At 31.5% G+C, this 23,349-nt stretch overlaps 1 protein-coding gene across 1 annotated transcript in view; it reads left to right on the top strand.

Annotated features, from left to right (window-relative positions):
• LOC115878791 (rho GTPase-activating protein 21-A-like) overlaps positions 1–23,349 on the top strand; it is a gene marked incomplete at its 5' end in the record, with an annotated part of 101,461 nt that overhangs the window by 74,953 nt on the left and 3,159 nt on the right. Inside the window, 9 exon segments of the mRNA XM_030895397.1 lie at positions 16,908–17,144; positions 18,564–18,719; positions 18,808–18,959; positions 19,015–19,591; positions 20,503–20,632; positions 20,696–20,877; positions 20,935–21,154; positions 21,670–22,091; positions 22,157–22,214. Of these exon segments, the coding sequence (XP_030751257.1) occupies positions 16,908–17,144; positions 18,564–18,719; positions 18,808–18,959; positions 19,015–19,591; positions 20,503–20,632; positions 20,696–20,877; positions 20,935–21,154; positions 21,670–22,091; positions 22,157–22,214 (2,134 nt within the window).

The following is a 23,349-nucleotide window of genomic DNA, read 5'->3' as shown; positions in this document are numbered from 1 at the left end:
TTTGTTTTAAGTTATTAAAATGCGTGCGAGAGAAAATGACACATTCTGTCTAATTATTTTCTGATTGTTGCTTGGACAAAATAAACCTTCTATCATGCCAGCAGCTCTTTTTTACAGTGTGATTTTGAGTCTGATGATTTTTTTGCCAAAAACCATGATCAGAATGAGTTAGATCCAAAAAATTGTCCGAGAATAAATAGCCGAAACAAAGATTGCCCTAATGGAAAATTTCCCGAAATCATAATTTCCCTAACAAAATTTTAGCGAACCAGAAAGTTGCCCGAAAAATACAATAAATTCCATCGCATTATCATTGTCAGGTCATTGTCATTTTCATCCCTATCATCATTCGGCATAAACACGTAGAATGGAAGTTTGTTATCAGTGAAACAGAAACTGTTACTCCACAGTTATTTGTATCAAGAAGGCACGTATGAAGAAACATGTTTTGTTTTTGTTTAGTGTATATTTTACTCTTTTTGATTAAATATTAGTGTCCAGAAAGTTCTTGGCATTATCAAAAACCAAAACATTATTAATATTCAATGTTTTTAGCTTCATGTTATTATTTTTGTTAATACGTGTCCAAAATCGCCAAAAAGACCACAACGAATTGTCACCAGACAACATTTTGAATACATTTGAATTTTTTATACTAACCCGTGCCTTTAAATTTAATGTACTTCCCAATACATTTATCAAGTGGTATTAGATTTGTTTATTGGCACTTACTGCGATTGTTAGTTATATTTATTTATTCGAATTTAAGCCAGGTATTAACTCAATGTATCAGTTTAATTAAAATGGCAGATTTTAAAGGTGATTTAAAACAAATCAAATCGTGTAGTATCTCCAATATCCCGTTTTATGTGAATTTTAATTTGGTGACATTGGGAATTGTTAGGCATAGTGTCAGAAGATGTAATTCAGCCAGTTTTAAGGTAAATACAAGAGCATTGTATTATATTTTAGGGGTTATCTTAAATATCAACGATAATATACAAATTTTGTTGCATAATGTAAAATAAGCATCTCAATTTCAGTACTCTTACTGTAGACGAAACAAACCTACAGTTATACCTAATTATAATAGTTATTTTTTCGGTATTTTCAAAAATTTTCAAAAATGGAAGCAATTAAAAAACGTGCGAGAAGAAATAAAGTTTTTAACCTATCCTCGCTGTTAAAGTATGTAGGTCATTTAATCTGCCCTTGCGGTTAAAGTACTATTTTATCTACTATTTTTGATAGATATAAGGCAATTTTAACAGTTGCTATGGAAAAAAGTAACAAATTTCTCCCAATATATTGGGAAATTTGTTACTAAATGAATATTTTATTATAATTTTATTTTAAAACATACTTTTATTGAGTTGCATCGTTATTTTACTTCACTTAAACTAATTGTTTCTCGTAGAATGCAGAAATTCAGCTTTCCACAGACTTGGGAATGTGGAACATTGACGTGTAGGTAAATAAAATGGATTCTGCATTTGTTAAATCCGTGTGTAGGACATAATCAATTAATGATATACAGTGTATAATTGAACTACGTACCTTTTTTTTTGGAAAATAACATCTAAATTGTTTAAAACATGGGAGCTACATATTTTTATGTATTTTTATCACAGATAAAGTCCCCAAGTCTGCATTATACAGGGTGTCCCAGAAATAAGTGCAAGTATTTTAAGGGGTGGTAGATCTTGATAAAAGAAACATATTTTCTCTTTATCGTTTTTCAAATAAGTCCAAAATAACGGAGTTATTTTACTTTGAAAATTTCCAAAAAAATATTGTTTGCTAAAATTTGACGAGAGTCAGAGAACCACTGGATCTTCTCTGGGTTTTCTTTTTTGTACATTTAATCTACTACCTATATTGCCATATCATCAAGAGATTATGTTTTTTGACTAAAAACTAAAAAAAATTCCAAAATTTTTTTCAAAATATTCCGAATTTGCAAAATTATTTTTTCGCGAAAAAAACCTCATAGGCGTGTTTCTGTTGTTGAACTATACTACCAGTTAAAATACTTGCACTTATTTCTGGGACATCCTGTATATATTTTGATTAAATTCAAATTTTAGTTTTTTCTTTGAAATTTGAATTTCCTTATTTCTAAAAATCCAAATGCGTTTCTATGATAATATTATTACGTTTTCTATCTTTGACACATGGTAATTGTTAATTTTAATTTACATATCATGGCTGATATAGCTGTCATATTTTTGGCTGATTTAATGTATTAAAGAAGCACAAATTTTATTTACTTCAATGCTACGGAAAAACTGTTTGTAAATTTTATGCTTGTTTAAAATTTTAAAATAGCAAAAAAATTGACGTCAATCAAAATCAAACGAAGTGATGTTACCACAGAAACGCGTTTTAATTTTTAGGACTAAACTATATTTTCATATTATTTTTTATTCATCTCCAAAACTGTATATAAAATTGGAAAAGTATAAACGGGATTAAACATTTTAGACCAAGCAAGAACTTTTTTGAAGAATACATTTTTCTCACAAAGTTCATATAAAACCATGCAGTTCTTCTTGTAAAATCGAAAAGATGTCCCTGAAACATACTGTAGAATGTTAAAAAATGTGCTGTATACCTTTATATACCTCTGTGGCGGATTCATCTATTCAAAAAAGTCCTATAGGTGTTTCGCCACTGTAAGAAAATCTACAAAATAAAATACCGTATGATCGAAAAAGAACGGCGTCAGCGATGGCTATGAAATCAAGATTGCTGTCATCTATACTAATCTATACTAATACATAAAATCCTTAAGTGACTGACATACTGATTAATCACGATCCTGCTCAAACCACTCAACGTAAGAAGCTCAATTTTGGCATACAGGTTGATTCTAGGGTGTAGAGGTTCGATAAGAAGGGATTTTTCGAAACTCGAGTTCCAAGAGGGTGAAACCACCCCTCAAATATTACAATATTTTTTAAGTTTCCGAAAAAACGCTTAAACACCTATATTTTATTTTGTTTTTTACATATTTTAAGATTTTTTTAAAATGTATACAGGGTGTTTCGAAACGTCTGGTCATTGATTAATCACGATCCCGCTTAAACCGCTTGACGTAAAAAGCTGATTTTTGGAAAACAGATTGACTTTAGGGTGTAGAGGTTCGATAAGAAGGGATTTTTCGAAACTCGAATTCTAAGGGGGTGAAACTATCCCTCAAATATTAAAATATTTTTTATTTAAAAACCGGTGAGTTTTTCGGAAAAACTCTTAAACACGTATATTTTGTTTTGTTGTTTTACATATTTTAAGATTTTTTATGAATTTATACAGGGTGTTTCATAAAATATGACCATTGAGTAATCACGATTTTGCTTAAACTGCTTGACGTTTAAAGCTGATTTTAGGTAAACGGATTGACTGTGGGGTGTAGAGGTTCGATAAGGAGGGGTTTCTCGAATCTCAAATTCCAAGAGGGTGAAAACGCCCCTCAAATATTACAATATTTGTTATTTAAAAAACGGTTAGTCTTTCGGGAAAACGCTTGGACAAGCATAATTTATTTGTTTTTTTTACATATTTTGAATTTTTTTAAAAAATCATACAGGGTGTTCCAAAATGTTGGGTAATTTCTTAACCACGATTCTGTTTAAACTGCTTGACGTAAAATGCTTATTTTTGGCAAACGGATTTTTCGAAAGTCAAATTCCAACGAGATGAAACTACCCCTCAAATATTACCAAATTATATAATAATATCGCCATGTTGTTTTTTCTCATGCTGACATAAATGTGAAAACATTTTATCCAGTTTGTATGTTAATCGAAATTCTTGCTTTGCTTTATCATCACCATTACAAATGATTAATTCGACGCGAACGAAGTCGCTGGTACACGCTAGTGTTATATAAAATTATATTGGGGAATGTCATCGATCGTCATTTCCAAGCCAACTAGATGCCGTTTATTTTTCGATCATACTGTAGGTGTTTTTTGTAAACACTGCTGCGTTAGTCCAACAGAGACTAATTGTCAGCAGTGGTTTCCTAATAAACAAATTTGCCTAACGGACAAAAAATGCATAACGTTTCGGGAAGCATATTTCTTCCCTTCGTCGGAAGCAAAAAAATACAAAGAAAAAAACTATTTAAAACATCTAAATGCAACTATTCGGGAACACTTTAGTTTTTTTTAAACAGATACGTTTATAAAAACCGTTGGCGTTCTCAATTTTCACTGCTGACAATTATTAGTCTCCCTTAGTTTAACGCCGCAGTGTTTACAGAAAAAATAAGTATTTTATTTTGTAGATTTTCCTACAGTTTCGATATACCCATAGGACTTTTTTGAAGTGTAGAATGTTCTAGGAACATACCTATTGTTATGCAAAGTGTATTCAAACGGGAACTTCCAGAGAAGCAAAACTTTCTGATCTATACTCGAACCGGGTACTACTACTACTAGTAATAATAAATTTTCTACAAGTAATTTATATCTTAGACCGGTACTGCATCCCGCATCATCCCACTTCTCGCGTATATTATTTGCATTAGGAATAAACAAACCAAGAAAATGCAGTCCTACAACAGAATCTTGGGTAAATTACACGGAGTCAATTGCATTGCCAACAACTAATGATCCGTACTTAACTTCATCTTACACTACTTGGCTTATCTCTAAATCTTTCTCTCTCTTCTCTCGCTTCCTCGTGGGCACGCATGGGCGTTATATTAGTTATCCTTTTTTAGAAGCAGAAATTCCGGACGGCCTACAGTTAATGCCATCACTGCAAACAATCAGATATCTCAAAATTTTTTCGCGGAGTGGTTGGGTTGACTCGGTTCTAATTCTAATGCTTTCTAGCGACGATCTTGAATATGATTAAATTTGAGTGAAAGTAGTACTATTTAGATTTTTTTTATAATTTTGAAAAACTTTAGCTTATTAAGCTAATTTGTCTGAAAAAGTATGAATGAAATTATTTTTTTTAACTTTAACGATCTTTAAAGATTCACAAGAGGTTCAGTACATTTATAATAACATAAATAATAAGTGTAACAGTGCGTTGGGCATCAGTGGCTCCTATAATAAAAAACTTCGGAATTTTGTTTAAGTGCAAACCTTAAGTAGGTATATGTACAGGGTGGTCGAAATTGGTCTGTTTTAACAGAGAAACCCTATTTCCCGACTAGATAAAGCAAAACCGACATAGATGTCATGGGCTCGATTTCCGAGATACGTTTAATGGCGTAAACCGCCCGTTGGTATTTTCACTGCCAACAGAGATACGGGGTCTTTTTGAATTTTTTACCATTTTGAAAATTGCCCATAACTTTTTTATTTCGCGGAATAATAAAATTCTGTAAAAACGTTCTCAAGGCACTTTTTTAAGCACAATCCAGTGGCGTATTCAGTTTTTTTCTATGCTTGCTCTTTTTGTCAGAAATAATAAAAAATATAATTTTTTAAATGGAAATCATAGTTGGCTATGACCTTAAAAAAACGCTGGCGTTTAACCCTTTCCAATGATATAAAGTTATAGGTATCTATTTCTAAGAATGGCAGAAATATTAGGTTTTTTATCTTTATATCGAAGCGGGCTTTGTTTTTGTGTTGACCTATTTGTCTAATAATTTTTTGTCACAATTTAATATTCTATATTATTATTTATCTGCATAATTAAAGACTTTTGAAAAGGTAAATTAACATTCTATTATTAGTAGTAATGGTAGGTAATTATTAGTATTAGTAGTTACAACTGAAATCGGTACAATAAACAAAGAACAAAGAAAAAAACTAAAAAAACGTATTTTTTGAGTGACAAATATAGTTCTAAAAAAAATTAAAGATGTTCAAACTGAGCACCTCCTTGTTGAATACACAATAAACATCTTTTGAGCACAGGGTTACAACAATAATTGATTAGGCGAACTGGTGTAATAAGTCCAAAAGCTTAACTAATAGCCTTCAGCAATTATTCTTCTCTCGTCCCACCCAATGGTTCTTCATAAAAAAGTCGAAAGGAGTTAAATCACCAGACCTAGCAGGCTAAGATGTGGGCACCTTGTTCCAACCCAATTCTCTCTAAATTCTCCATTTAGTAGTTCAGTTGTAACCCTGGCGTTTTAATTGTAACTGGTAATACTAATATAGAATGTTGATTTACCTTTTCAAATCAAAAGTTTTTAATTATGCAGATAACTAATAATATATAATATTAAATTGCGAGAAAAAATAATTAGACAATAGGTCAACACGAAACCAAGGCCCGCTTTGATACAAACATAAAAACTAATATTTCTCCCATTCTTAGAAATAAATACACATAACTTTATATCGTTGGAAAGGGTTAAACGCCAACATTCTTTTAAATTCATAGCCAACTATGATTTGTATTTAAAAAAATTATATTTTGTATTATTTCTGTCAAAAAGAGCAAGTATAGAAAAAAACTGACTACGCCACTGGATTGTGCTTAAAAAAGTGCTTTAAAAACGTTTTTACAGAATTGTATTATTCCGCGAAATACAAAAGTTACGAGCAATATTCCAAATGGTAAAAAATTCAAAAAGACCCCTATCTCAGTTGGCAGTGAAAATATCAACAGGCGGTTTATGCCATTAAACGCTTCTCAGAAATCGAGCCCGTCTATCTATCTAGTCAGGAAATAGGTTTTCTCTGTTAAAACAGACCAATTTCGACCACCCTGTACATACTTGGATGTATTTCAGTAAAATATTTTAACTTCTACAGTATGGTCAAAAAGTGTGACGCGATCAGTATGATTTTTTTAAATGGAATACCCTGTATATTATTACATTTTTTGTTGCATTTTTGATCACTTTACATTGTCCTAAGGGTAGTTGTAGATATATTAATCAATAAATAAATTGTTTAAATGTATGTCCTAAAATGCTTAGTTTAGGAGATACAGGGTGTAGAAGTTTCATTTTTATTTCGATTTTTTCCAAATAATTTCTGAAGTAACGTCAATATTTGGATAAAAATTGGTGTCCGGGAGTTTTTTGACATGACTGGGAGTTATTTGGCAAAAAAATAAACATGTTGAGTTGTTGAGTAGATAGTTATTTGACTGAAATGATAAATTTGGGAACTTTTTATTTTTTAATTTAATCATAAATTTTTCTTCGTAAAAACGTGAAAGACAGAAAAATGTGAAAAAATGATAAGACAGTTTTTGTTGAACTTTTGGCACAAAACATTTCAAATTTATGATTTCAGTATAATAACTATTTAGTCAACACGTTTAATCTATGTCACTGATGACAGGTATTGATAATTTCGATTACAAATATCTCGAGAACCATTATTTTTAGCGATTTTTATCAAGAGACCTTTTTTACATAGAAAACGTCATAAATGTATATTTTTTACTCCGTAGTTTTATACAGGTACGGACGAAAAGTTATTACTCTTCAGATCAGTTAAAACAGATGTAGGTGGCGCCCCCTACAAATAAGTCCTATTGACATCAAAAGTAAACTTCTCATGTCAAAAAACTCCCACACACCAATTTTCATCTGAATATTGACGTTACTTCAATACAAATGAAAATTCTACATCCTTGTCTTTATTTTTATCTGCAGAATATGCTGCCGAAGATTTCGGAATATAGTTCGGACCACCCTGCATTTTAATATAGGTTCTAAAAAGCAATAATCATGTCTAAAATATTACTTTTCTTAACCTTAAAACAAATATTTCAAATAACACTAAGAATATGCGCATATTCTACAATATATCAAGATCTTCGGTCTCAATAGGGCGCCTTATTCTAGAAATGTTCACGTGCCCGCAATTCCTCCAGTACATAACTTAGCTCTCCGGTAATCTCGATCGCCGTTTTTATCCTGAAACCTAACGTATGGTGCAGAACGCATGAATGCGACGCATCATTTTATTAGAAGACGTCCTTGGTCGTAATTGCGAAGAGTACTTGTTTTTGCTCATACTGACCGTTTTTCAATCTCCCCCGGCTGCTTTTCTGCTTAAAAGAACGGAAAAAATGGCGAAGCTCTTCGCAATATCGACTTAGAATATAGAACAAATTTTCAACAAAGAAGTTAAATTATTCAGGGTTGTTCGCCACGTACGATACTTAGTATTGTAGCTAAACGATTAGATTTTTACAAATTGTAAGTTTTCGGTTCCTTGAAGGATTGTTAGAGCTACAATTTAAAAATATTTTTACATGATACAGAGTAATCTCAAATAAGTAAAATATATTATAGTTGTATTTTTTTAAATGGAACAGCCTGTATATTATTCTATTTTTAGATTCTACGATTGAAATAAAGGTAAATTTGTTAAGGATTTATCACACTTAAACCTTACCGTTTTTGAAATATTTTCAATTTTGTGAAATTGCAGTAAAAAATTTAACACTTTGTTTCTCCAAGGGTATTAAAGGTTTTAATACTAAATATTTACTGAAGATTATTTATTGATCAGATATTGTGTTGCACTAATAGAAATTGTACAGAGTGTCCAAAAATTTATACTTATTAAATAATTACCAGCTTTAAACGGTAATAACTTGTTTAATTTAAATGGAACACCTTGTATATTTTACGTGAATCAGATGCACAATTTAGCCCACTTGTTTACAAAAAGAAAACTATTTAAATCTTTGTAAAAGAGTATACTAATTAAATATACCACCATTATTTCTGCTCAAAAATCAGTTAATTACATACTTAATTGTTTTATTTAATAAATTATTCTAAATAAATGTGGATTTGAATCAGAAATCAATATAATAATAAATTATGAAAATGAACGTCTCTGTTATAAATAAGCATTCTTCAAAAAATTATATAGAATTTATACGGTGTTACTTTTTACCACACTGTCTAATATACATACAAATTTCAGTTTTTTAGTATTTGGGGCAATTATTATTAATCAACGTAAACAGTCAATAATTAATGTAGTTTGAATACTGGGATCATATTAATTGGCTCTTTAACAAACAAATTTTTTTTTTATTTTTTAATGAAATAAGCGAATTATATCGACAATATTAGTATCTGTACTCTATGAACATTTGTTTCATCTTTAAAAATAATCTAAAATGTCAATATTCCATGAATATAGTGATAAATGAGGTCTAAATTATAAGAAAATGGATTTTCTACGAAAACTTGAAGAGATAGGTAAAAAATGATATAATACAATTTGATAGACAATTAAATTATGCATCTGATTCTCGTAAAATATACAGGGTGTTCCATTTAAATTAAACAAGTTATTGCCGTTTAAAGCTAGTAATTATTTAATATGAATTTTTAGACACTCTGTATAAGGTAGTTTTTTTGTTTATTATTGCAACATTATATCTGATCAATAAATAAACTTCAGTGAATATTTAGTATTAAAAAAACTTTGATACCCTTACAGAAATGAAGCCATAAAATTTTTACTGCAATTTCATAAACTTGCAAATATTTCAAAAACGGTAAGGTTTAAGTGTGATAAACTTTAATCAAATTTACCTTTATTTCAATCGTACAATCTAAAAATATATACATACAAATATACAGGGTGTTCCATTTACACTTTGTATCTTGTAAACATGTTTTTAAATTGTAGCTCTAATAGTTCTTCAACGAACCCAAAACTTACAATTTGTAAAAATCTAATCGTTTAGTTACAATACTCCGTGTCGTGTATATGGTGAACAACCCTGTATAGTATTCGGTAAGAAAATTTTACACCAAATTTTACTTAAAATCTTTTTAACCCTAGAATACTGCAATGTCGCAAATACTTACCATTCGTAAATTTTACGATATTTTCTTAACAAACGCAATATCTTCTATCTAATTATGTCAAACCAACCATTTCTATATTTTCAACTACCAGACAGCGTGGCATTTCGAATCTGCGACTGCGGAGAAAATTATTATTGCAAATAGATCAATTTATCACGAGTCATCGACAGACATTAATTATAATTTGCCGACGCTCGCGAGCCTAGAGACATATTGTGGACGGCCCGCTAGATATCCATCTCCAGTGGAGTGTTTATCCAAAGAGAGAGTCTGGTTCTCCATTGCGAATCTTATAGTATGAATGGCGCAATTAAGAAAAAATCCGCAGAATCCGCTATAGCGCACCTCTTAATTAAAACCTATTGTTTGGAAGCGATATTGAAAATTGACCTTCCCCTGTTTTTTTTCTTTTCTTGTACATCTACGAGGTTACAAGTCTTAGACTATTATAATAAATCTACAGCTCTCTCTGAAATATATTTTACTACAATCAAAGTATTGAAAATTGACTTTCCTTTGATTATCATCCATTCATAAAATATATCGGGTGTTTTTCAAATGTGTCTGAACCTTATAATTTTTGTATTTTTTTATATGTATAAACGAAATTTAGTATGTATATGTATAGGAGATAAATCCGGATGAATCTTTGATTTTTAAATGGCACCCTCGGTATTTTTTTACTTTATTCGATAGAAAATAACACTCTGAATAGAATGACATGTCATATGTCAACTTTTGACATTTTCTCATATGGTTTATTTGAAATTATAAGTTGCGATTCGTAACGAAAATTGACTCGAAATACAAAGTGTGTGGTATCAAATTATTCGTAAAAAAATGCTTTTCCAAATATGCTAATGAGCCACCATCGTTCCATTTGAAAAAATTGAGATATGATTAAAAATACGATTTGAGCATTTTCTAACTGGCCATGACAAAACATTAAAAATATTAGACGATCAAATCTATTTTTCCAAGGCTCCTTGATTAAGAATTAGTGTTTTTAACATAGCCATGGCACTCTAGATTGAATTTTAAAATACGATTTTTTATTAAGCGAGAATGTCAAAAGTTGACATATGATATTTCATTCTATCCAGAATGTCATTTTCTATCGAATAAAGTAAAAAAGATACCGAGGGTGCCATTTAAAAATCAAAAGTTGTAGTCATCTCCGGTGAAACAGGAAGCGGCCAAAAACAGTTGAATACGTCAATTAATCCTAATTTATGTCATATATACTAACATACCAAATCTCGTTTTTTTATATGAAAAAAATAAAAAAGTTATAAGGGTGAGCCACTTTTGAGACGGCCCCGGTATAACTTGCAATATTTAATTTTATCAAAAAAATTAAGCATTTAATAATGCCAAAACGAAAGGGTATGGTGAAATGATATGTTCAAATTTCTCTCTTCTTTTCTCGTCTTGATTTTGTCCGAATTTCAGAACTTCTTTGTCGGTAATTTCCAAAAACTTGTATGGAATATGGAAGCCCTACATTCATAAAATATAAATATGTTACAAAAAAATGTCCTCTTTGGTGATCTACACCGGAACTGTACATCTTCTTTACATGTCTATGGCCAAACTAGTACTTGAAACATTTAAGTTTTTTTATAAGAATTAATTAAGAATTTGCGTTCATGTAAAGAGTTATAGCCATTGAGAAACTTGTCACGGGATTCTGAATCCACTGGATTTTATTTATGTCTGATTTACGTTAACAGAAATATTAATGATGAACATTAAAGTAATGAACCCCAGTACAAAATGCATTATTTAATTTTTATTACTTAACTTCTCATTTTTAACTCAAAAATAGCATGATTACTAAGCCTACGAGTAGACGCAAACTATTCTATATTCTTCTACTTCGCATTTCTTTCAATTTGCTGTAAACTTATTTATCAGTTATAGAATCTATTCCGCGTCGTGACCTGCTGAAGACTTATTTCACTTCTGCCTTAGGCTTTCATTACGTTTGATTTATTTCGGAGTTCAAATTCGAATAAAAAACGTGATTTATTCATAAGGTGCAGAAATTGCCCTGTAGGGTAACATGCAAAAAATCTTTTATTAAAATATTTTAGAGCTTGATCTAGTTCGTAATACATTTCGAAATAATACTTAAGGTATATCTTCTATAAATAATGATACTTTAAAGATGACAGTTAATTTTGACATTGGATATACATTGACAGGCCACTATATTTCTGTATGTAAAATAACGAAAGACAACCCTGGTAGTAGCACAATTACCTACTGTTTTAATAAATTACTTTATAGGATCAACAAGTACCGATTTATTTTCTACTGCAAACTGACGATGCATTTCTAAAATAGGGACATTTCAAACTTGACCAAAATATTCATTAAGAATACTCTGAGTACAAAACGATAATTTAATTAAGCAAATTAACTAAGAAAGTCCCGCAGAAATAGTGAATGGAGGACACCTTCAACCTAATACCAGCCAATTAACATCTTACGGACTTCTACAAGTACATGGAATTAATGCGATAGCATTAATTTAGATCAATTAAATGAAAAAGTAATGCGTATGTTTTCATAATGATAAAATAATTGCAGTGTAAACATGTCGAAAATGAAAGCAGCCAGCTCTCGTTTCCATCTATTTTACGGAAATAGAAAAAATATTTAAGTTGTCTAACCATGCGTCTAATGATAACCACAGGAAACTCTCACTTTAAAGATATACATATAATATACATGCGAGTAATAAAACGAACCTTATTTTCACAAGTAAGTGTTCAGGTGACACAGGAAAAGACAAGTGTTATGTTTTTATTAGTCCGTAAGTCCTACGGTTTAACCGTAAAAACAACTTAGTTTAGGTTAGGTTACTGGGATTTGGGATCCTGTTTTATCCCTTACTCTCTGAAGGTTTGGTTATTATTGTACCAAACCTCCCTCTCATTCTTTATTTGCGTTAAAGCACTTCCAGCCCTTTGCAAAATTCCCGATTTCACTGATGCTGGCTTCTGCTGCTTCTTCTAGTCTCTCCAAAAAACCTTATCCTAAAGTTTTAAAGCGTCGGTATTCCAGTGCCGGACAGTGACACAGCAGATGATCTATGGTTTTTTCTTCCTATCCGCATTCTCTGCAGTAGTTGTCGTTTGAAATCTTCCATCTCACGAGGTTTACCCCCGTGGGACGGTTTCCTGTGATGACACCTACAATTATGCGGACTAGGTTCTTTTTGTGCTCTAATAGTTGTTTTTTGCCACAGCCTTCGAGTTGTAGGGCAGTCCTCACGGTGTTGCCATGTCTCTTTTTTGCTTGGCCTTGATGGTAGTTTCTATAGCTTCCTTCAGTGTGTTGATTATCACAAGTGGTGGATAATCTACCACGGCCTATCCCCGGGCCCTCTCTTTGGCGAGTTTGTCCCCTTCTTGGTTGCCCACCACATTGCTGTGGCCTGGCACCCAGCACAGAGTGGCTCTGCCTTGACGCAGCCAGGACAGTGCTTCTCGGCAGTCCATCACAGTATTCGATCTCACTGATTGCATGGTGATGCTTCTTAAAGCGCCCAATATGTCAGAGTATATCACGATATCTCCTATTGGTCTATCAGCGATTTTCTCTCGTATACAACTGGTCGCTTCCTTTATAGCGTAAACCTCTGCTTGTAGAACATTACAGCCATCCGATAGCCTTAAAGATCGTCGGATAGCCTAATTCATCTGAGAAGATGTCTACAGGGTTGTTCACCACATACGACACGGAGTATTGTAGCTAAACGATGAGATTTTTACAAATTGTAAGTTTTGGGTTCGGTGAAGGACTATTAGAGGTACAATTTAAAAATAATTTTACAAGATACAGAGTGTCCCAAATAAGTAAAAAATATCAAAATTGTATTTTTTTAAATGGAACACCCTGTATATTATTACATTTTTAGTTTCTACGATTAAAATAAAGGTAAAATTTGATTAAGGTTTATTATACTTAAACCTTGCCGTTTTTGAAATATTTTCAAATTTGTGAAATTGCAGTAAAAATTTTAAGGCTTCATTTCTCCAAGGGTATCAAAGTTTTTAATACTAAATATTTACTGAAGTTTATTTACTGATCAGTTATTGTGTTGCAATAATAAAAATAATACTACCTTATACAGAGTGAATTTACAGAATTTATTTTAAATAATTATTAGCTTCAAACGGCAATAACTTGTTTAATTTAAATGGAACACCCTGTATATTTTACGAGAATCACAATATAATTCTCTATCAAATTATATTATACCACTTTTTACCTATCTCTTTAAGTTTCCGTAGAAAATGCATTTTCTTGTAATTTAGAACTTATTTATCAATATACCCATGGACTATTGACATTTTAGATTATTTTTTAAGATGTACCAAATTTTTAAAGAGTACAGATACTAATATTGTCGCTATAATTCGTTTATTTCATTAAAAAATAAAAAAAACTGTTTAAATATTTGTTAAAGAGGATCAATTATTATGATTCCACTACATTAACTGACTGTTTGCGTTGATTAATAATAATTACTCCAAATACTAAAAAACTGAATTTTGTATGGGCATTAGACAGTGTGATAAAAAGTAACACCTTATAAATGATATTTCATTTTTTAATAAATGCTTATTTATAACAACAGAGACTTTAATTTGATAACTTATTATTATATTGATTTCTGACTCAAATCCACATTTATTTATAATAATTTATCAACGAACACAATTAAGTATGTAATTAATTAGTATATGGGCGGAAATAATGGTGTTATATTTAATTAACGGTATACTCTTTTATAAAGATTTAAATAGTTTTCTTTTTGCATAATGGGTTAGTAATATTATCGTTTTGCTGAAAACGATAATATTACTAGTCTGTACATTTTGTACATTTGTTGCTTTAAAAAACAATCTAAAATGTCAATATTCCATGGATATATTGATAAATGAGGTCTAAATTATAAGAAAATGCATTTTCTACGAAAACTTGAAGGGATAGGTAAAAAATGGTATAATACAATTTGATAGACAATTTAATTGTGCATCTGATTCTCCTAAAATATACAGGGCATTCCATTTAAATTAAAGAAGTTATTGCCGTTTGAAGCTAATAATTATTTAAAATAAATTTTTAGACACTCTGTATAAGGTAGTATTATTTTTATTATTGCAACACAATAACTGATCAATAAATAAACTTCATTAAATATTTAGTATTAAAAACATTGATACCCTTGGAGAAATGGAGCTTTAAAATTTTTACTGCAATTTCACAAAAAATATTTTCAAAACGGTAAGGTTTAAGTATAATAAACCTTAATCAAATTTACCTTTATTTTAATCGTAGAAACTAAAAATGTAATAATATACAGGGTGTTCCATTTAAAAAAATACAACTTTGATATTTTTATTTATTTGGGACACTCTGTATCTTGTAAAAATATTTTTAAATTGTAGCTCTAATAGTCCTTCAACGAACCCCAAACTTACAATTTGTAAAAATCTCATCGTTTAGCTACAATACTCCGTGTCGTATGTGGTGAACAACCCTGTATAAGTCAACGATCCATTATAGTGATAGTTATGCCTGTCATTTGAATTCACATGTAAATTGTATTTTCTGTCACTTTTTGAGTGTCATCTGTTGAAATCTTCCCTGAAATTTTATTATACCATTTTTTACCTATCTCTGCAACTTTTCGTAAAAAATGCATTTTCTTATAATTTAGACCTCATTTATCACTATACCCATGGAATATTAACATTTCAGATTTTTTTTTAAGCAACATATATTAGATAAACAGAACTGTTTCAAAGAATGAGTTAATTACATTTTATTGGCTATTACATTGCACAAAATGTACAGGTGGTAAATATTGCAAGCTTATTGGTATACCAAAAACTATTTAAATCTTTATAAAAGAGTATACGAATTAAATATACCACCATTATTTCCGACCAAAAATTAGTTAATTACATACTTTTAAATTGTTTTAATTAATAAAGTATTCTAAATAAATGTGGATTTGGCTCAGAAATCAATATAATAATAAATTATGAAAATAAACGTCTCTGTTTTTATAAATCAGCATTCGTCAAAAAATGAAATAAAATTTATAAGGCGTTACTTTACCACACTGTCTAATACACACCCAAAATTCAGTTTTTTAGTATTTGGAGCAATTATTATTAATCAACATAAACAGTCAATTAATGTAGTCTGAATACTGGGATCATATTAATTGGTCCTTTTTAACAAAAATATTTAAACAGTTTTTTAATTTTTTTATGAAATAAATGTCAATATTCCATGGGTATAGTGATAAATGAGGTCTAAATTATAAGAAAATGCATTTTCTACGAAAACTTCAAGAGATAGGTAAAAATTGTATAATACAATTTGATAGACAATTACATTGTGCATCTTATTCACGCAAAATATATAGGGTGTTCCATTTAAATTAAACACGCTATTGCCGTTTAAAGCTGGTAATTATTTAATATACATTTTTGGACTCTCTGTATAAGGTAGAAAATTTTTATTATTGCAACACAATATCTGGTCAATAAATAATCTTCAGTTAATATTTAGTATTAAAAACTTTGATACCCTTGGAGAAATGAAGCCTTAAAATTTTTACTGCAATTTCATAAAATTGAAAATATTTCAAAAACGGTAAGGTTTAAGTATGATGAACCTTAATCAAATTTACCTTTATTTTAATCGTAGAATCTAAAAATAGAATAACCAAGATTGTATTTTCAACAGATAATTTTACTCAAAATAATTTATAATATTCTTCTGACGATGTTAACTTGGTTTTAGTAACCGAGTGGTCTGATTTTTCAAAATACGTGAAAAAAATACTAAAGAACGCTGAGTAGAATTGAAAATAAATACCAAAGACACAGTTACATGCTTCAATGGCAACATTTTAAATTAAATAATTACAACTCTATAAAAAAATAATTAGAATCATTAACCCAGTTATTAATTAAATTAATTAATAGTAATGCTACAAATGGTAGTCCTCTAAGTTTCTTAAAGGCATATATTAATATAGTTTTGAAATAATTTATCCACTTCTTTTATAATATGTAACATTTTTTTCCTTTTATTGCAGAGCCCATTGGGTACTTCAGATGTATCTCTGGACCAATCATTGGCTAGCGGGGTGGACATGCGCAGCAGTGCCGTACGCGTTGCTGGCGACTACACCAAAAGAAAAAATGTCTTGCGAGTATCGGCAGTGAAACCCTGTAGATCAGAGTTTCTCATCCAAGCGGAAGGAAGTGAAGACTTTGCTGATTGGGTGAAGACGCTGCAAGAACAAGCAGCAGTGAGCACCGAAGCAGAGTTGGTATGTAATATTTGATTGAACCTTCTTTAACTCATTTACACCCTGTATAGATGAAGAAATATATTAATTAAATAATAATAATTCATGATCCGCCTTATAAATTATTATTTCCGAGAATATTTAATTGTTTTATTTTTTAATTGTTTGGATAGCCGTAGATTATCAAGTGCGTTATCTCACTTATCTTATCACGGTTAAAATTTGACAAATTAATATCAAAAATATAAGTACCTTTAGAGCAATTCAAAGTGCTGAACAAATGAATATTATTTCGTAATTTTTATCAGTTTATACTGTATTGTTAATTGATATATCTGAGATTTTAATTTTAGTTGCAATTCGGTAGTGTACAAAATCAGTTTCCTATGACATATACATATGTAAGTGTGTGATATTTATCAGTGCAAAAAACCGATATGCAAATTGACGATATGGAAATGTATATCGATAATTTTGATATTTTTCGTATTTGGGTATGTCTGTGTGTCTTTAAGAAGATAAATACCGTATGATCGAAAAAAAAACGGCCTCCTCAGCCGTCGGCGGTTTTTTTCGATCGTATGGTATTATTTTTAACTATATGTATAACGAGATTTGTCTTTTAAAAATGTATGAAATAAATGCTCTGAAGAAGTGTGACTTTCAATTAATACATGAAAAGGAAATAAATAGGTATTAGCTAATGTAAATAGATTAGTACAGTCAATCTGGCACTTTAATTCCACACAACAAAATTACCCCCGCTCTCATACTTTGCAAGTCATAAGTGATCCACTGAAAAAGCTTAAATTTGAAAATTCGTATTCTCCCAACCCACCGTTTTTGGGAAACTCAAAAGAAATTTTGAATTCGATTTTCTGGTTGAACCGTAGGTCCCACAAAAAATTTTATGGAACAAAAATTGAAGAGTATTACATTCTCTACATTTTCATGTCTAAGTAATAAACCTCTAAAACCTACGGGGATAAAGTTAGAGGGCGCCAAAGTGGAGAAAATATGGAGAATTTAATTCTCTTCATTTTTTGTTCTATAAAATTTTCTGTAGGACCTACGGTTCAGCCAGAAAATTGTATCCGAATTTTTTTGAGTTTCTCAAAAACGGTGGGGTGGGGGGATACGAATTTTCGAATTTAAGCTTTTTTCAGTGAAATACTTAAGACTGGCAAAGTATGAAAGCAGGGGTTGCAAATTGCAAAAAGCAATTTGATGGGAGTCTAGACCTTTTTTGATGCCATATTGACTGTATTAGCACAGTACTAGATGGTTTATTGACGATTTTGTGAGTTTTAGTTATATTTGATCAAATTGAAATAAACATACATAGTATTTTGGATCAGCTATAGCTTCCAAATAAATTTAGGAGCATATTGTTATGTTTAGGGGAAGTCAAACAAAATACTTTAATGAATTTTTTTATAGGATCCCAGTATTAGTCGTCAGCAGGCTGTACCTCAACAGGTTCCAGCTTCGACGACGTTTCAAGTGCAAGGCAGTCATTTATCTCCACAGCCAGCCACGAAGAATGGCAAATCTATTAATGCTGGTAGAAATAGATCACCGACTGGCCAATCACCAGTAAGTACCTATAGTGTTTGTAGATTTGTATATTTCGTCATATACATATTTTTAATTACTCGGTTAACTAAAATGTATTTCCTATTAGGTCAGCAAAACCAGAAAGCCTTCCTCTCACCATACTGACATTGCTGGTGCTACTAGTCCTAAGAGTAAAACTTGGAGAGGTAGAGTCGCTAAACAGCTTAAGAAATTTAATCAAGGAGCCAATTCTCCTAGTTCTCCGACAGCTGTAGAAGGGTAAGGAATTCTGAGGTTTTTATTAACAGTATACTTAATTTTTATTCTTTTTCAGCTCTACGTTTGGTATACCAATTCAGGATTGCATATTCTCAAATAACAATACCTATTTACCAAAGTTCATTGAGGTATGCACTGATATCATAGACGCGAAAGGCTTGCAAACAATCGGAATATACAGAGTTCCTGGAAACAACGCTTCCATTACAGCCTTAAGCGACGAAATAAATCGCAATTTTATTGATGTTCCTTTGGAGGACCCCCGATGGAAAGATTTACACGTAGTCAGTAGTTTATTGAAAGCCTATTTAAGAAAGATGCCGGATAGTTTAGTAACATCCGCTCTATACCCTCATTTCATCAAGGCCGATAAAATAAAAGATCCTAAAGTGAGATTGGAAGAACTAAGGAAACTAGTGCGTAATCTTCCGAAACATAACTACCACACGTTGAGACACGTAATTCGGCATCTGAAAAGAGTGTCGGATAATTCGCAAGTAAATAAAATGGAAGCCAAGAACTTGGCTATTGTATTTGGACCGACTATTGTTAGGCCGGAAGATGAAACCATGGAAAGTATGGTTACGAACATGAATAGTCAGTGTCAGATAGTAGAAAGCTTGATTACTAATGTAAGTATAATATGGGTAGTATCAGAGTGGAGTGAATATTGTAGAATGTAGAACGTTTAGGAGAGAGGTTAATCACCGCGACCTTACAGATCTATTGTGCGTTCCCCTTTCTTGAGTTATAACGAGTCATCATACAGTCTCAAGGCTTTAACAAAAGCCAGTATCTTAGACGGCTCCACAGAGGCCAGCTCCAGCAGATTCTACGTTCCCCGTTGTTTCTCAGCTTCAAACTACTGAGATGTTTGTTGAGGAGACAGTGTCCTGTTAGAAATCCCGTGGCAATCCGAAGATTGATTTTACTTTAATCAAGAAAAATCTTTGATATTTAGCGGTCGCAAGTCCTGAGGAACTTTTTCGAGTGTCTTAGACCGTTGGGGGATTCCCATTCCGGGTTATGGATGGAGTCTTCCAGGTTCTTCAGTTCCACTTTAAGTTGGTTTCCGCTTGGAAAGCAGAACGGTTCTGGTTCAGTTAGTGGAATGTTTGCCTTGGTTAGCGGGCACTAAGAGTAGGGGGACTTTATTTTCTTAACCAATTTTGAGCAGCTTCTGTAGGCGTTACTTTGAATTTGGTAGACCAAGTACCACCAAGAGAGAGAGAGAGAATCCTCTTCAGGGGTTTTCTATATACAGCAGTGCTAATGGATCCATCGCTTCTACTGACAAGAACATCCAGAAACGGTAGACAGAAGTTTCTCTCTTTCTCAGTCGTGAATCTGATTGAGAATGATTGAGAAGATTTGATGAAAAATAAAGACAATGAAGCCCGAAACTATTTTAGTTTTAATAGCTTCTCTAGGCATTCTTTGACCAAATTCAAATTGATTGTTACTGAGTTGATCGCTTTTAGTTTACTTTTTAGATTATCGGATAAGATGGAGTGAATATTTATTTGAATTATTTGTATTACAGGCGGATTGGTTCTTCCCAGAAAGTGAAGGAGAAAACGAAGCTCCAATTGTACCTTTAGCACTACCCGATCATTGTGAAGAGTTTGAAACTAATAGCCAGGCATTGCTAAATAACATTAGCAAATACGAAGGTACCTAATAGAGATAAACATTTAAGACGATCTTTTTATTAAACTATATATTTGATGTTACAGCTTTAAAGGATCAGAAGGAAAAGAATGGAGCACTGCTTTCCTCATTGTTTTCAGCTGCTCAAAGAAAAGTTATGCGAAAACCATCTAGGACTCATCCAAATGAACCTAACCAGGAGGAACCTACGACGCCCACTAGTCCAAAGGCATTTGTGCAATTTTCACTGGCTGCAGAATCAAAAGAGGTTTGTATAGAATATTAATTTTGAAAAAAAAAATCTGATTTGTCAAATAATTTTTAGAACACTGGACACGGAATGACTGTAAAACCGAACACTATACCTACGACTGTTATGGATATAGAAAAGAAAGATCGGAGCAAACCGCCTGTAGAGAAGAATCCTTGGTTCAATTACCAACAGGATAAGGATGATTTCTATAGGAGAGTGGAGAGTTTCAAGCAGGAAACGGAAGCGATGCTTCAACGGCCCAGGAAAACGGAGATATCTGTACCAAATATAGGTAAGTGATAATACGGTGTCATCATAATCTAGATCAGTATAAAATGGTCATATTTTTGAAAGTTCCTGCTTAAAAAATGCTACCAAATTATGTCTGTCTATAAAAATAATTTTTTAACAACTCATATATTTTTCAATATTTTAAAACGTTGAATTTTTTATTTTGTTAGTACCTACATATTTTATTGAATTCAGGCAGTAGGCGTGTGTATGTGTCTTGACACTTTAGTTAAAAATATAATAGCAATGAAATTGATATAAGTATTTGCTAAGATTTTTATCACAGTAAAGTGGATTTTAATTTGATTATATTATATCTTGCATCTGAATATCTCCTGTTGTTATTTAATAATATTTTGTTATACAAAATATCTATAAAAAGAAGTACTTTTAAACATAATATACTTATAGAAATTTAATTTATTTTCTGTTTATATGAATTATTTTTTTTAAAGTTCTAAATAACGTGATATTGTTGTGTTTAGATTAGTAATCATATAATACCTTACTTTACAGATCCTAAAACAGGTCATTTGAGTTCCTCTGTGAGCAACGTGAACGCAGGACGTCTATCGGGAAAACCCCAAGATTTTCTACTCACCAAGACTCACAGTGCTACCAACGTATTTACTAGGCCTTCGCCTCCTACCAACCGCAACAGCCTAAACTCGATGGACTCGAAGAAGTATTCGGTGCAATACAACAGTAATAGTTTAGGAAGCGATGTGTCTCGATATTCGTATAATCCGAACAGTAGATCCCAGAATGACAGTTATTCCGTGGATCCCAGTGGGAAAATGAGTCTGTATGGTGACGGAGTAGATGGAAAAATAAGCCGGTATCCAATGAGAAGGGGTAGTTCTGCGGAGAACATAAATTGTAGCACGTTGGATCTAAATTCTAACGGAGGAATGAAGAAAGTCAAGTATGAAAGTGAGGTAAATAAAAAATCAATTTATTTAATTGTTTACCTGTTTTTTAATTTCTTTTTGTTTATTTTTAGAATGATAGTCAAAGAAAAGGATCATTAGATTCCTTAAATAAACTTCAAGGTGATGAAGGTAAGTTTTAATTTTAAAATATGTTTTTTTAATATTGTCGTTGATTGAAGAAATAAGAAGATGCGCAACCTTATGGGCGATTTCGTGGCACAAAACCTGTCTGAGATGTTACCGTCAGCCTGTCCGAGAATTTCGAGATTTAGTTCAGCACTGTGCCCGCGCCGCTGCGCGCTAATAGTCGTTTACAACGCAGCAGATAAAGAATACTGTACCGTAATTCTGCTTTCAGTCGACAGGGTGAGTGGTTGCCGGGGACAGTGTTGCCAGAACTACTTATTAATCCGTAGATTTACGGATTTTGAGAACAGTACGTTAATAATACGGATTTTCTATCATTAAACAATTTAATATAATATTATATGATTAAACAAAGAACGGCGTCAGAGTTGGCTTGGAAATGAAGACCGTTGTTATTTCATATGTAAAATATTATGGTAAATGTCAATAATCGTTATTTCCAAGCCAACTAAACGACTTTTTCCGATCATACGACATATTCAGTACCTATAAAAGAACTTTTATTTTTGTTGTAAATGCGGATTTTTCATCCAAAGATATTTTCGTCAAACGTATTACAGATATTACACATTTGATATGGCAACACTGTCGCTTTCAAATCCACACTCTCTTCGATATGCCTTCGTTGGCCGAATTAGAGAAAATAAGTGTTTTATGCGTTGACCGCAGAACGATTGGTGTCTCTACCATACAGCACTTGAGACGTAAGGGGAAATCAAACCAGTCTTGTTACGAATTCACCCATTAGGTTGCGTATCTTCCCAATTCTTTCAATCAGTGATATTACTCAAAGATCTTAAAGGAAGAAAGAAAATATAATTTTCATGATATTTTATACAGGTTATATCTTAAATAATAAATAATATTTAATTTTTAAGTAAACAATTTATTTTTAGCACTTTTTAACAGATCTCGACCTTAGTGTTACTGTAAAAATTATACTTAACACAACTAAACTGTATCAGTTAAACATTGGGTCAGTTAAATGGGAAGCAGCTAATATTTTGTTAAAAATTATAATTTCAAATATTATGTCTTACTAAATATGTACTTTCGAATTTTTTATTTCCCTTGTATCTGGAATTATCTAAACATAGTCTTATCTCAGCACATTATA

This window comes from Sitophilus oryzae, unplaced genomic scaffold (genome assembly GCF_002938485.1).
Source record: "Sitophilus oryzae breed Bouriz unplaced genomic scaffold, Soryzae_2.0 scaffold_1525_pilon_pilon, whole genome shotgun sequence".
Classification (NCBI taxonomy): Eukaryota; Metazoa; Arthropoda; class Insecta; order Coleoptera; family Curculionidae; genus Sitophilus; species Sitophilus oryzae.
The sequence above is the reverse complement of the archived record's forward strand: the minus strand, read 5'-3'. Positions and strand labels throughout refer to the sequence as shown.